This window comes from Babylonia areolata, chromosome 14 (genome assembly GCF_041734735.1).
Source record: "Babylonia areolata isolate BAREFJ2019XMU chromosome 14, ASM4173473v1, whole genome shotgun sequence".
NCBI lineage: Eukaryota > Metazoa > Mollusca > Gastropoda > Neogastropoda > Buccinidae > Babylonia > Babylonia areolata.
In genome coordinates, this window is record NC_134889.1 from 28,610,674 (window position 1) to 28,627,064 (window position 16,391).

The window sequence follows — 16,391 nt, forward strand, 5'->3', positions numbered from 1 at the left end:
AGGGCAGCGCATCACCACAGTGCAGCACAACTCTTCCTTTCTCTTTCTCTCTCCTGTTTATTGCTGTTCTTTGTCTGTCTATCAGCGTATCTTGCCATCAAGGTAGATTTTTCTACAAATTTTTTTTATTAGGAATAACCCTTCTGTTGGAGAGGATTCTTTACTGTAAGCTAGGCACATGCTGCATCAGGACCTCGGTTTATCGGTCACTGATAAAGTGGTTAACTTTAAAAACCTGAATCTAGAAGACGACAGCTTGCTTATAATTATATATACATACCTATTTTAAGTCCCACTGTTGGTTGTGTCTGTACAGGATTTCCAATTCATGTTTATGCTTTTTATGTACTACCCCCGCCCCCTCCCACCCACGCCCCCTTCACTCCCGCAATTATTCCTTGTGATCCCAGCACACTTGGTAAAAAAAGTCATATTATATAGGGCCCAACACTGAGCTTATATCACAGATTGACATAAGTTTACATTTGGGCCAACAGCAAAGTGAGAGCTGTATTATCAATGGTTCCTCCAGTCAATGGGAAATCATTTACAGCTTAGTCTTTTGTGAAGGACTATGACTCTCAAACTAGGAGGCAAAATTGCACTGGCTCTTAGTGCTGCAGCCTTGTGGGCTAGTTGGCCTTTGGGAACCATCCCAACGCCGACTGTCCTAAAACCCTCTTGGCCGAGAGAGTGGGGATGTAACTTGGGCAAGACACTCTCCACTATAATCAAATTCAAGAACAAATAATCGGAACAGCAGTTGCCTCCTCTGCTGTTCTGATGGTCATAGTCGGACGTGACTGACTATCATATACGTATTCTATAAGCCAGAGAGACATGAATGCACACTGACTTGCAGTTGATATGACCAACAGCCTTTGGAAACAACCAAATGAACACAAAACTGCCCTTTCCAACTGTTACGACAGAAGGAGTAAATTGTGTCAGATTTTCACCATCTGGTTACATGCAGTGAAAATATATGGCTGAAAAACCCCACCCAGATCTGGGATATTTGCTGTGTCAGAAAGACAGTCACTTGTAAAGTTTTATTTTCTTTCTTTTTTGTTTTTTTTTTTTAATACATTAACTTTTTAATTCGTCTTCTCTCATCCATCCATTCCACGAAGCCTGCATTCATGCATCAACATCTTTCTTTTGTGGTCGTCATAATGTGCAAATGGACAAGAAACAAGGAAAGAAAAGTGTCATGGGAACATACAACAGACAGTACTGGCAATGACATGATATTTCTGAAGACAATACAGACATACAAGTCATGTGACAGATGTCTTCATAGTCTTTTCAAAGAAATGTTTGTGACAGATGTCTTCATAGTCTTTTCAAAGAAATGTTTGAGACAGATGTCTTCATAGTCTTTTCAAAGAAATGTTTAAACAATATATTAGGATATTTTAGCTTATTTTTTTCCTTTTAACTATGCAGCTCTTTCTTCACGCATCTATAGGTATTGAACAGCCACTTGTAAAGTGGTAACTTCTTCTTCTTCTTCTTTGTTCATGGGCTGCAACTCCCTTTTCACTTGTATGTACACAATGGGCTTTTACATGTATGAGCGTGTAGGCAGCCATTCTCCGTTTTTGGGGGCGTGCATGCTGGGTATGTTTTTGTTTCCATAACCCACCAAACACCGACATGGGTTACAGGATATTCAACGTGCGTATTTGATCTTCTGCTTGCGTATACATACGGAGGGGGTTCAGGCACAAGCAGGTCTGCACATATGTGGACCTGGGAGATTGGAGAAATCTCTCCCCTTTACCCACCAGGCGCCGTTGCCGAGATTCGAACCCAAGACCCTCAGATTGATAGTCTAACACTTTAACCGATCGGCTTTTGCATGTGGCAACTTAAAAAAGGTGGCACTTGTAGACAACAGCTTACTTGAGGATGGTGGAATCCACTACAGCTTTGGCCAACACAGTCTTGTACGGAGAAGGGTGACCCTGTGGAACAGGATAAACAGTGAACACTTACCGAGTGTGAGGAAACTGACTTTTAACATGCACGCGTGAGCACACGTTCATTCTGAAAAGTGTGCACTCATTTACATGTTTTCTCTCTCTCTCTCTCTCTCTCTCTCTCTCACACACACACACACACACACACGCACACATGCACTCACACATGCACGCACGCACGCACGCACGCATGAACACATGCGGAATTCTATAAGTCTCTGAGAGCTGGCAACTAAAACCAACATACTATGGGCAAATTACCATTACTGTTTAGACTAATATTGAATCTATTAGTCTCTGAGAGCTGGCAGCTAAGAACATCATACTTCAGCAGATTCCGTTAGGATTAGATTAAAACTGATTTGACTGTGGCAGATCTCATTACTGTTTACACCAACATTCATTCTATTAGTCTCTAAGAGCTGGCAGCTAAAAACAACATACCATGGACAGAATCTGATACTGTTTAGACTAAAATTCATTCATTATTGCAGATTTTTTTACTGTTCAGACTAAAATTGATATTATTAGTCTCTGAGAGTAGGCAGCTAAATAACATACCATGGACAAATAACCGTTACAGTTCAGACTAAAATTTAATCTTAAAATTAGTCTCTAAGAGCTAGCTGCAAAAACCAACAAACTACTGACAGAAATCATTACTGCTTCTTCAAGTGCCCCCCACTATCCCTGCAACCCCCCATCCCCCACACACACATTCTGACCATGCATACAGAACAAGATAAAGTCAATTCTATTAGTCTCTGAAAGCAGGCAGCTAAAAACAGCACAATTTGGACAGATTACCAGATTACCATTACTGTTTAGACTAAAATTCATTCTATTATGGCAGATGTCGTTACTGTTTAGACTAAAATTGATTCCAATAGTCGCTGAGAGCTGGCAGTTTAAGACAACACACTATGGACAGATTACCATTACTGTTTAGACTAAAAAAAATTTTCTTTTTTTCTTTTTATTTTGAGCAGCTCGGTTAGCTCAGTCAGTAGAGCATCAGACTTTTAATCTGAGGGTCAGGGGTTCATGTCCCCTATTGGGCGCTGCGATTTTTCTCAAGGCCTGACTAAGCGCGTTGGGTTACGCTGCTTGTCAGGCATCTGCTTGGCAAATGTGGTGTAGCGTATATGGATTTGTCCGAATGCAGTGACGCCTCCTTGAGCCACCAAACTGCCACATCATCTACACCTTTTCATTGACATTACTCCCACAGCCACACACGGGTTCGTCTGTCACAGTTCCAGTGTCGGCAGTCTGCAGGGAACTATCGATGTTAGGTCGCCAGGAGGCCACACACCAGAGGAGACCCTGCACTGCTGCTGAGTCACTTCAGTGATGTTCAGTGGTGCCTGTTCTGATTTAATGCACTTAGGATACCACCTACTAAGCCCCCTACTAACCACAATAATAGCTTAGTCGCGGAGCCAGACTGAGTGAGCGTCCCTCCCATAGTGGAGACCGCCACCATGTCCCTCAAACAACAGCACCCCATGAATCTGCCAGCACTGAAGACATTGACAGGACTCACCCCAAGCATGGAAGTGGAGGGGTATCAAAACTGAGCTCACCATGAGAGCAGGGCATGAAAGGCCACAGACTTTCGGACTGTTTTGTTTATACTGATGATGATGAAGGAAGAGGAGGATGACAATGACTATGATGATGTTGCTATGGAGGTCCATTTTGGTTTGAGACTACATGACAAGGCTGTACTCTACACTTCCTGTCATAATGATATCACAGCATCAACCAGGCCCGAGAGATACAGACACTTGCAGTGTTGATCAGGTTATTAGAGCAACACACCCAAAGACACATCCATGAAGTGGATGATACTCAACTGTGTGGTCCCAATCTCCCCATTTAAGCCCATAGCACACTCAACTCAATTTATTATATTATTGCAGATTTCATTACTGTAACAATAACATTTAATCTGTTAGTCTCTGTGAGCTGGCAGCTAAAAACAGACAGATTACCATTACTGTTTAGACTAAAATTGATTCCATTATGGCAGATTTCACAAAGTGAATGCTATTAGTCTCTGAGAACTGGTAGCTAAAAAATATACTGTGGACAGATTACTAAAATTGATTCCATTATGGCAGATTTCACAAAGTGAATGCTATTAGTCTCTTAGAACTGGTAGCTAAAAAACATACTATGGACAGATTACTGTTCCTGTTTAGACTAAAACTGATTCAGTTATGGCAGGTTTCATTACTGTTTAGACTAAAACTGATTATATGACTGCAGATTTCATTTCTATTTAGACTAAAATTAATGCTATTATTAGTCTCTGAGACCTAGAAGCAGCAAAAAAAAAAAAAAAAAAAAAAGAAAGAAAAAGAAAACAACATACTGTGGAAAGACTACTGTTACTGTTTAGACTAAAACTGATCCCCATTAGAGTCTCTGACAGCAGGCAGCTTCAAAACAGTACATGATGGGCAGATCCCTTCCAATTTTTTCCCCCCTCGTTTTTCCTCCTGCTTCATGCTCTCATGATAGACGATAACAGCACGCTCTCCTAGCAGACTGACCGTCAGGACGTCCAGAATGCTCAGCAGACTGTGGATGCTGTCCCCCACGTTGACCACTTTGACCAGGTGCTCCTCCCCGTCCTGTCCATGAAAACAGAACGCAGTGTCAGGGGGGGTTGGTGGGGGGGTCAGGGGGGAGGGGGTGTGGGGGGCGGGGGTGAGCGTCACCATCCACACTACAACCACGGTGATATGTGCAGCATATCACACACACACACACACACACACACACACACATACATACACATGTATACACACACATACACACAGTGTATACACACAGTGACACACTGCACACACACACACACACACACACACACACACACACACACAGAGTACACACACACACACACACACACACACACACACACACACACACACAGAGTACACACACACACACACACACACACACGCGCGCGCGCACACAGAGTACACACACACACACACACACACATTACACACACACACAGTATACACACAAACACTACACACATACACACACACACACATAGTATACACACAAACACTCCACACATACACGCACACACACAAAGTATACAAACACACACACACACACACACACACACACACACACACACACACACAAATGGCACTCAAGGGGTTAAGAGACAAACACAGAGAGAGAGAGAAAGAGAGACTCAGAGAGAGAGAGAGAGAGACTCAGGGAGAGAGAGAGAGAGACAGAGAGAGAGAAACCACCACCATAACCAGGAAGGTCAGCATCACCTTTTCCTTGATGAAGACTTCCACCAGGCCACTCTGCACCACGTAGATACAATTGTCCTCATCGCCCACGTTGAACAGGTAGTCCCCTCCCTGCACCTTCACCGTCTCCATGAACTTGCACAGCTCCAGGAAAAATGGCTTCTCCAGGTGCCCAAACACCCTGGCAGGAGGGGAGGCAAAGAAGGACCATGTCACCAAAAATAACTGATAGTCAGTCATGTCGGACTATGTCGTCCCCTCCCTGCACCTTCACTGTTTCCATGAACGTGCACAGCTCCTGGAAAAACGGCTTCTCCAGGTGCCCAAATACCCTGGTGGGTATGGAGTGGGTCACCACCACAAACGATTGATAGTCAGTCATGTCCGACCATGTAGTCCCCTAACACTCAAGTTTATATCAAGGATTCACATGTTTACAGTTGGGCCAACAGCAAAGTGAGAGCTGTATTATCAATGGTTTCTCCACTGCAATGGGAAATCATTTACAACGTAGTCTTTTGTGAAGGACTAAGACTCTCAAACTAGGAGAGCAAGATTTCTCTGGCTCTTACATTCTTAGTGCTGCAGCCTTGGGAGCTAGCTGGCCTTTGGGAACTACCCCAGCACCGACTTAACTAAAACCCTCTTAGCCGAGAGAGTGGGGATGTAACTTTGGCAAGTAACTCTCCACTTTTATCAAATTCTAGCCCAGATAGTCAGAACAGCAGTTACCTCCTCTGCTGTTCTGATGGTCACAGGCCAAAAAAAGGGACTGGGTCATCCACCACAAATGACTGACAGTCAAGTCATGTCCGACTATGACCATCAGAACAGCAGAGGAGGCAACTGCTGTCCTGACGATCTGGGCTAGAATCTTTTATTACAAAAGATAGTATCTTGACGAAGTTGCAACCTCACTCTCTCAAGAGGCCATGAGGGTTTTAGGACAGTCAGAGTTGGGATAGTTATCCAAAGGCCAACTAGCACCCGAGGCTGCAGCACTAGGAGCCAGTGCAATCCTGCCTCCTAGTTAGAGAGTCATACTTCTTCACAAAAGACTATGTTGTGTATGAATACCCACTGCAGTGAAGAAACCACTGATCATACAGCTCTTCACAAAAAAAAAAAGTTTCAAGTATTTTGAACACCGTATGAATTCGGCTTGAAAAAGCGCAAATTTTGCTGAATATCTGCACCAGTCCTGAGTTTTAAATTTCATTTATTTATGTACTTATTTATCATTGTTACTAAAGCCCAGTCGAGCACTCACGGCCATGCCATGGCTGAAAATATCATTGATACTGATAATACAGAACCTGAAAAAAAAAAAAATGGAACAGAAGATTAGGCACAAATACAGTCATATACATGGGAATGGCTCTTAGTCAATTTTTCTTTTGCAGAGGATAAAGAAAACCTAACCAGAACACAAACATACCTGACACATAAAACAAAATTATTCCTGATAACAGGCATACAAAACCATCAAATGTCCTGTGCACAAAAATAGAACATGACATACAAAGAATGCCCACTTAACAAGTCCATAATAACACATTTTTTTACCTATTCAATGCTTAAAAAAAAAAAATTACAAGTGAATGGACTAGCCAGATAGGAAATAAAGAGAGTCATTAAAATGTAAGTTTTTGTGTTTGTTTGTTTGTTTGTTTGTTTTTAATTGTTGTTGAGGTTGTGAGAAGCACTCTTGTTTCATGGTGCATTCAAATTCTAGTCATTTCCTTTAGAGGGAAAATCTATTTACATGTTTTCCTAATGAAATCAGACTAAAACAAACTAGATTATTCTCTTTATTTTACACACACACACACACACACACACACACATGCGCGTGCACACACACACACACACACACACACACACATTCTTACACTCACAAAAACAAAATTCAACCATCTCACACACAGCACATTCACTGCCACATTTCGGAGTGAAAAACACTCTCCAGATCCAAATATTTCTGACTCGATGCTCTGAAATCACAGGATTCAGTTTGTGTCATAACAACACAGTGGCCTTGTTCATTTCAAACTCAATCACGGGGGGAAGGTTAGCCATGGTCCTATTGCACTGTAACACTAGCTATAGCTCAAGATTTATTACAATGTGAAAAGGAGCCAGTTTAACATAGCCCCAATGTCAACTAAAGTCACCAATGGCAAAGTAATGTTAGCCAATTTCCTATAGTTTCAGTTCAGTTTCAGTTTCAGTTTCAGTAGCTCAAGGAGGCGTCACTGCGTTCGGACAAAACCATATACGCTACACCACATCTGCCAAGCAGATGCCTGACCAGCAGCGTAACCCAACGCACTTAGTCAGGCCTTGAGAAAAAAAAAAAGGTGAATAAATAATAGATAAGCTTACATAAATAAATAAATAAATAATAATTATAATATAGAAAAAGGCAGTAGTAGTAATAATAATAATAATAATAAAATAATAATAATAAAAAATAAATAAATAAATAAGACAACAATGATGATAAATAAGCAATTTCCTATAGCACATTAACATTAGCTGCAGCTGTCAAGATTTATCACAATGTGAAAAGTGGCCAGTTTAACATAACCCCTCAACGTCAGCTAAAGTCACCAATGGCAAAGTAATGTTAGCCAATTTCCTATAGCACATTAACATTAGCTGCAGCTGTCAAGATTTATCACAATTGGAAAAGTGGCCAATTTAGCATAACCCCTCAACGTCAACTAAAGTCACCAATGGCAAAGAAATGTCTAGTTGACAAAGTCGCCTATGGCAGCAAAACTTGTGTCAATATTTCCACAGCAATAATCAAACAAAAACAGTAGCAACAACACCACCACAAGCACAAAAACCACAACGTACCGGACGCTCCGAAGAAGGTAGAAAATTTCTGGAGGAAGACGAGCATCCCCTTCTTCGAAATCCGACCAATCAGCTTCCAGAAACTTGGAGGGCGGAGCTTTCTTCTTCAGCTGTGGCAAACTGCTATCTCGCTTCTGAAGAAATCTGTAACAGATATGGGGAGCAGAAACTGATTTCTGTACACTGAATGGGGAAGCAAGATATCTTCTTTCGATCAACGCCACACTAATGCCCAACCAGAGGATGTGAAAAATAAGTATAATACTGCGGGGGGTAGGAAAAAACAGAATCAGTTCTAAATTCTCAACAGTTTTAGGTGGCGTGTGAAAGCTACCATCTCGTTCTTTTTTTCTTTTCTTTTATTTTTTTTAACTTTCTTTTTTACTTTCTTTTCTTCGTTTTTTGTCAATGCATCAGAAATGTTTGCAATGTAAGAGATGTAAATAATTGCTGCACAGAACACTGATGCTCAAGCTGCTAAACTTGTCATACCAAACATTACTAATCATCTATTTGATTGGCACAGTTCAATTGGCAAGAACTCCATGATACAGCATTAAATCACACATTTGATCCATATCATAAATATATGCTTCCACTCATGCACACACACACGCATGCACACACGCACACGCACACACACAAACACAAACAGACATACTGACATACACACAAATGCATGTACACACACACATAAAAAAAAATTTTTCAAGCAGAAATTGCTCATACAATAACCATATGTATGTTCATCCACACAAAGACACTCAATGCCATGTACATTTTATGTTTAGTGTGTAAATCCATGGCTAATCACTGACAAATTAAAAACATCCCGCATCACAGGCTGCATCAATCAGTGTGTGTGTGTGTGCATGTGCTCATATATGTGTGTTTGTGTGTGTGTGTGTGTGTGTGTGTGTGTGCGTACGCACATGCGTTCATGTGTGCATGTGTGTGAGTGTGAGAAAATGTGTGCATGAGTGTGTGTGTCTGTGCATCTGTGAGTGTATGTGCCTTGTCTATGTCTGTGTGTCTGCATGTGCATGCACATGACTGTGCGCATATGTGAATGTGTACATCTACATGACATTTAATTCTCCATCCCCTGTCCTTATACAGACATGAAGCAAAGGTATGTGTAGTCATAAATTCTGTGAAGATGAGCAATAATAATGTGATCGTAATAACACACTATGGAAATATACAGTGAAAAACCCAGAAATTTTCATTCAATATCAGTTTATCTTTTTTTGTGTGCATGATAATGATAACAAGAACATTGAGAATGAGGATTTCTGTTTATATCATATGACAGCAAGAAAGAAAGAACAGTTAAACATCCAAAGAAAAAAAGAAAGAAAAGAAAAAGAAAGAAAATGAAGATATAAAGAAACAGAAAAAGAAAAAAAGAAAATGGTGGAAGCATCAAGGAGAGGACAAAAAAAAAATGAAAAAAAGTAAGATACAAAGAAAGATATGAAAAAGACAGAAATACCAAATGAAACAAAACAAAAAGAAAGACCGGAAAAAGATGAAGAAAGGACTGGAAAGAAAGAAAAAAAGAATATAGGGGAAAAAAAAAGAAGAAAAAAAAAGAAAGAAACTCTGAGAGAGACAGACACTGAAACAACTCCCCCAGTCCCTATCAGCATCAATGCATCAGATATCAGAATGAGGTGCTGCATAACGTACCACAGTGTACAAAAAAAAAAAAAAAAGTGTGTTAAACGACAGAGATACATACACAGTAGCTCTGTTCAGTCTGTGACAAACACACACACACACACACACACACACACACACACACACACACACACACACACACAGTGAGATTAAAAGATGTTAAAAGATGAAAAAGCACAGCATCTTCTAATAGAATAAACCAGAAAAACAAACAACCTCAACAAGTTCTTAGTCAAACCACCTTTACCAAACAATTTCACACAAAAATACAGACAGAAACAACAGCAACAGAACAAACAAACAAAACAAAAAACTCCCCCAAATCCTAAACAGTTTGTGTCATCCTATTCCTTTTATTTCTTTCTTTCTTTCAGAACCACTCTTACACATGTTTTTACACGAATCCTTATCCTCCAGAACAAGCAAAATAAGCGCATTTGTTTTTTCTCGCAAACTATCTCCTTCGACAGCAAGCAAATATCAAGAATGCTTTGCTGCTAACAGTGTCTGCTGATACTTCTGTTCTTGTGCATCAGTGTGTGTGTGTGTGTGTGTGTGTGTGTGTATGTGTGTGTGTGTTGTGTGTGTGTGTGTGTGTGTGTGTATGTGTGTGTGTTGTGTGTGTGTGTGTGTGTGTGTGTGTGTGTGTGTGTGTGTGTGTGTGTGTGTACACAGCAGAAGAGAGGAGTGGGAGGAGGGGTAGGGTTGGGGGCATATGACAACAAAAAAAGCGTCAATACCTGGTCATCAGAAAGACAGAAGAGAAGGACTGGGAGACAAATTTAAAAAAATTAAAGAAAGAAGAAGAAGAAGAAAAAGAAAAGAAAAATCAATCATTAATCAGAATGACTGAAAACGGATAGCTCTGAACACAACCATTCTGTGGTGTGACGTTCTCCTGAAATGCCTCAAGGCACAAGTTACGACTTCTCACACCTATCCAATTTTTCATCATGAGAAAGCTCGGCATTGTGCGAAGGGTTTCCCTTACATTCTTGAACATGTTTGTGGCCTGCAACGTATGACTTGTGCCACAGACAGACTCTATGCAAACTGAATGTCCTGCTCCTTCCCTCTTTGTTTTGGTCACTGTGTGTGTGTGTGTGTGTGTGTTTTGGTGTGTGTGTAGATAACTTTGATGTATAATGTATCATGTAAACAAAAGGGTTTTGTAAAGCACCAAGAGCAAATTTCTGAACTGTGTGCTATGTAAGAATCCATTACCATTATTATTATCATTATCAAATACGTCAATGGGCTCTATGTCATCCATATCATTCTTTGCCTATTTCACAAAAATCAATGGTGCTCTGTCCATTTATTTACTTATTTCACTGAATCAGCTTTTCTCTAATTTTATCTATTTTACTAAAATCAGCAGTGCTCTATTTTGTGCTTTATTTATTTTGCCTGTTTGAATAAATCAGCAATGCTCTTACTGTCCATTTTGCCTTCTGCATGAAACCAGCAATATTCCATCCATTTTGTCTATTTTCTTAAATAAACAATACTCTATCCATGATGCCTGTTTACAAATTCATCAGTGCTCTAACTAACCATTTTGCCTGTTTTCAAAATGAGCAATGCTCAAACTGTCCATTTTGCCCATTTTCAAAATCAGCAAAGCTCTAACTATTTTGCCTGTTTCCAAAATCAGCAGTACTCTAGTCTAACTATCCATCTTGCCTTTTTACAAAATCAGCAGTACTCTAGTCTAACTATCCATTTTGCCTGTTTACAAAATCAGCAGTACTCTAGTCTAACTATCCATTTTGCCTGTTTACAAAATCAGCAGTACTCTAGTCTAACTATCCATTTTGCCTGTTTACAAAATCAGCAGTACTCTAACTATCCATTTTGCCTTTTTACAAAATCAGCAGTACTCTAGTCTAACTATCCATTTTGCCTGTTTACAAAATCAGCAGAACTCTAGTCTAACTATCCATTTTGCCTTTTTACAAAATCAGCAGTACTCTAGTCTAACTATCCATTTTGCCTTTTTACAAAATCAGCAGTACTCTAGTCTAACTATCCATTTTGCCTTTTTACAAAATCAGCAGAACTCTAGTCTAACTATCCATTTTGCCTTTTTACAAAATCAGCAGAACTCTAGTCTAACTATCCATTTTGCCTTTTTACAAAATCAGCAGTACTCTAGTCTAACTATCCATTTTGCCTTTTTACAAAATCAGCAGTACTCTAGTCTAACTATCCATTTTGCTATTTTACAAAATCAGCAGTACTCTAGTCTAACTATCCATTTTGCCTTTTTACAAAATCAGCAGTACTCTAGTCTAACTATCCATTTTGCCTGTTTACAAAATCAGCAGAACTCTAGTCTAACTATCCATTTTGCCTTTTTACAAAATCAGCAGTACTCTAGTCTAACTATCCATTTTGCCTGTTTACAAAATCAGCAGTACTCTAGTCTAACTATCCATTTTGCCTTTTTACAAAATCAGCAGAACTCTAGTCTAACTATCCATTTTGCTATTTACAAAATCAGCAGTACTCTAGTCTAACTATCCATTTTGCCTGTTTACAAAATCAGCAGTACTCTAGTCTAACTATCCATTTTGCTATTTTACAAAATCAGCAGAACTCTAGTCTAACTATCCATTTTGCCTTTTTACAAAATCAGCAGAACTCTAGTCTAACTATCCATTTTGCCTTTTTACAAAATCAGCAGTACTCTAGTCTAACTATCCATTTTGCCTTTTTACAAAATCAGCAGTACTCTAGTCTAACTATCCATTTTGCCTTTTTACAAAATCAGCAGTACTCTAGTCTAACTATCCATTTTGCTATTTTACAAAATCAGCAGTACTCTATCCATTTTGCCTATTTTAACGAAATCAGCAGTGCTCTAACTATCCATTTTGCCTTTTTACAAAATCAGCAGTACTCTAGTCTAACTATCCATTTTGCCTGTTTACAAAATCAGCAGAACTCTTGTCTAACTATCCATTTTGCCTGTTTACAAAATCAGCAGAACTCTAGTCTAACTATCCATTTTGCCTGTTTACAAAATCAGCAGAACTCTAGTCTAACTATCCATTTTGCCTTTTTACAAAATCAGCAGAACTCTAGTCTAACTAGTTATCCATTTTGCCTGTTTACAAAATCAGCAGAACTCTAGTCTAACTATCCATTTTGCCTTTTTACAAAATCAGCAGTACTCTAGTCTAACTATCCATTTTGCCTGTTTACAAAATCAGCAGTACTCTAGTCTAACTATCCATTTTGCCTTTTTACAAAATCAGCAGTACTCTAGTCTAACTATCCATTTTGCTATTTTACAAAATCAGCAGTACTCTAACTATCCATTTTGCCTATTTTTACGAAATCAGCAGTGCTCTAACTATCCATTTTGCCTTTTTACAAAATCAGCAGTACTCTAGTCTAGCTATCCATTTTGCCTTTTAACAAAATCAGCAGTGCTCTTACTCTCCATTTTACCCATTTTCTTTCTTTTTTTTTCTTTAAACCAACAGTACTGGCCAGTTTACATGGGGGGAAGTAAGGGTATCAATCTGCCAGAAAAGAAGTGAGTTCATAAGCGAGCCAAACAGTTAAGTTTTTCTACATTCTGCCGTCAAAGAGAGAAAGAAAAATGACTGAGTTTGCTACACAGCACAGAGTATACATATTAGTGGTTATACCACCACACACAAAGACCTACCGATACATGTACATATACATATACATATATATATATATATACCAATCGACAAAACTCAACACACTAAACAGTTCACCTGGATAACCCCTGATTTGCCTCAACAGAGGAAACATGACAGACGAACAAATGGACAAAGCCATCACACAAAAAAACTGCACGCCTAGATACCCCGTCATGCCATCCATTAGTACGTGGAATTTCTGCTCCACTTCCCTGGACACCCGAGTCAGATTGTATCTAGGAACCAGCATCAACAGTGCACGTCCATTTTTTGTCATCACACAAAGGAAAATGTTGCATGCAGGTGTGTGTCATGAGGGAGTAAGTTTCATGGCTGCTGCGTGTGTGTGTGTGTGTCTGTGTCTCTGTGTGTGTGTGTCTGTGTGTGTGTGTGTGTGTGTGTGTGTGTGTGTGTGTGTGTGTGACACCAGGAAAAATGTTGTGTGTAGTTATGTGTCATGAGGGATTAAGTTTCATGCATGTGTGTGTGTGTGTGTGTGTGTGTGTGTGTGTGACAACAGGAAAAATGTTGTGTGTAGATATGTGTCATGAGGGATTAAGTTTCATGCATGTGGGTGTGTGTATGTGTGTGTATGTGTGTGTGTGTGTACAAGCATGCTCGTGCATGTGTGCATGAATGTTCAAGAGTCTGCACATGTGTGAATGCTTGCAAGAGTTCCTGGGGCGTGAATGTAACAATGAGTATGCTGAGTGTGTGTATGTGTGTGTGTGTGTGTGTGTGTGTGTGTGTGTGTGTGCATGTGAGCATGTGTGGTGTATAAACAAACCTGCCCCTACCTATTTCTTTGTCTGCCTTCACCTCTACACCCCATCTCACTCTCCACATCCACTCTTCCACACGGTCCCAGATTCAAACACACCATAGTCAGCCGCCATTCTTTCTCTGGACTGTACACTTGGAATGAACACTCCTTTTTTGCTTTGTCAAATCTCTGTGCTCAGCGCATTCATTAACACCTCCACCCCACCACACCCCTGACTCCCCACCCCCTCTTCCCCTCCCTTTTCAAGGTCAACAGTTTCTCTAGTACCCTATTTAACTTGCGTATATTCATAAGTTTTGTTTTACATCCCTCTGAATCATAGATGTACATGTGTGTGAATGACTGGTGTGTAAGCACTGAGATTTTGTCTCAGCACAAGCTTCGATGCTACATGAATATCCTATTATCATAATTATTGTTGTTATCATTATTATCATTGTTGTTTGTTTGCATGGACGTCACCCTTCACATATAAGGTATTCCTTTTCATATGTCTGTCTCAAAAGATTAAAACAAAATATGCAGTAGTTGTTATTTAAGAATATAAATGAGCATGCTCACACAAAAAAAGAAAAACCACCTCAAACTTTTCTTACAACTGAAAAGCTTTTACAGAAGCAGTCACTATCAAAACTTCTCAACAAAGTTATCATCAAAGCATATATTATATATCTGACATCACCAGACTGATTTTTAGAAACTGTCAAACTTAGCACACAAAAACTGAAACAAAGCTTATTTATAAATATAATGCAGATATGCAATTATCCATAAAATTTGACAGCAAAAAGACAAAAAAAACACCCATACTTTCGAAACTTTGACAGCATCAGCCTCTGAGTGGATTTCCGTCGTCCAAGTGTAGTTGGCCCCACACCCATTGTATTGCGGGTAAAGCTCCGCACCTGAACACACATGTACACACATAAACTTGGTTAAACACACACACACACACGCACACACACACACACGCACACACATACACACACACACACATACATACACACACATGTATAAACACACACACACACACACACACTCACACGCACAATGACACATGCAAACATAACACACACAGGTACACACACATTTTCTACTATACGTGTGCATGCACAAACAAATTCGGAGAATACATACAGGTCTGTATCATATTTTCCATTCAATACAGTTACCTTATTCATTCATATTTTGTGGTGTGCTGGAAGTCTGAGGATGGGCAAACTGCCGCATGACTAATATGTTGTAACTTTCAATCTGAGGGTACTGGGTTTGATCCTGGTGTCCAAGCCTGATAGATAAGGATGCAGTTTTTTCATCCAGTCATATGTGCAGACCAGCTAGTGCCTTAACCCTTTGAGCCCTGAGTTCCTCAGCAATTTTAACCCTTCTGCCTGAGCTCCTGAGCCAAAATTTGCAAATAATTGGTATTTAATGTGTCACGGCAGATATAAAAAGAGTGCCCTGACCACCGCTTTACCGGTGGTAGAGAAAAATGACATAATGTCCAGCCACCGGTTGAGCCGTGCGTAAACACTTGTGTCGTGTTTTGCTACTGGTTGACTTATATTAAAATCAATCTTTTTTATCCAAAGCACATGCACAAAACACAGTGAAAAGGCGCGGCCATGTTGGTACTACGTTCGCTGACATCAGAATATTACGGTTTTTCTGATTGCCTCTTCAATATAAGTCAACCAATAGCAAAACACAACACAAATGTTTACACACCGCTCAACCGGTGGCTAGGCATTATGTCATTTTTCTCTACCACCGGTAAAGCGGTGGTCAGGGCTCAAAGGGTTAATCCTCACTGTGCGTATACATTGTATGAATTCAACAAACCTAATATGGAACATGCACACCAGGGAAAACAGGAGCATGGCTGCCTATATTTTGATGTAAAAATGGTTATGCGCATAGATAAAAGCCCACCAGTATGTCAGGTGAATGAGGGAGCAGCAGCCCAAAGATTACACAGACAGAAAAAGAAGGAAGTTTCCAAATTTTCCAGTCATGACCTACTTTGCTTTCACTGTTTCAGTTCAGTTCAGTTGCTCAAGGAGGTGTCACTGTGTTCGGACAAATCTGTGTACGCTACACCATA

General features: G+C 39.9%; 1 protein-coding gene and 1 non-coding gene across 4 annotated transcripts in view; one reads left to right on the forward strand and one right to left on the reverse strand.

Annotated features, from left to right (window-relative positions):
- LOC143289975 (patatin-like phospholipase domain-containing protein 7) overlaps positions 1-16,391 on the reverse strand; it is an 84,508-nt gene that overhangs the window by 65,991 nt on the left and 2,126 nt on the right. For 2 of the 3 annotated variants that reach the window (XM_076599259.1, XM_076599261.1), the window contains exons 4-8: positions 15,098-15,192; positions 8,138-8,281; positions 5,294-5,453; positions 4,547-4,627; positions 1,909-1,970 (exon numbers count right to left, since the gene is read on the reverse strand). In XM_076599259.1, coding sequence (XP_076455374.1) covers positions 1,909-1,970; positions 4,547-4,627; positions 5,294-5,453; positions 8,138-8,281; positions 15,098-15,192 — 542 coding nt within the window. Of the gene's footprint in view, positions 1-1,908; positions 1,971-4,546; positions 4,628-5,293; positions 5,454-8,137; positions 8,282-13,670; positions 13,729-15,097; positions 15,193-16,391 lie in introns of those variants that run through there. The other variant, XM_076599260.1, reaches the window with a different exon arrangement.
- Positions 2,974-3,046, forward strand: Trnak-uuu (transfer RNA lysine (anticodon UUU)). Its single transcript has one exon. It is a non-coding gene; the product is annotated as a tRNA-Lys (tRNA).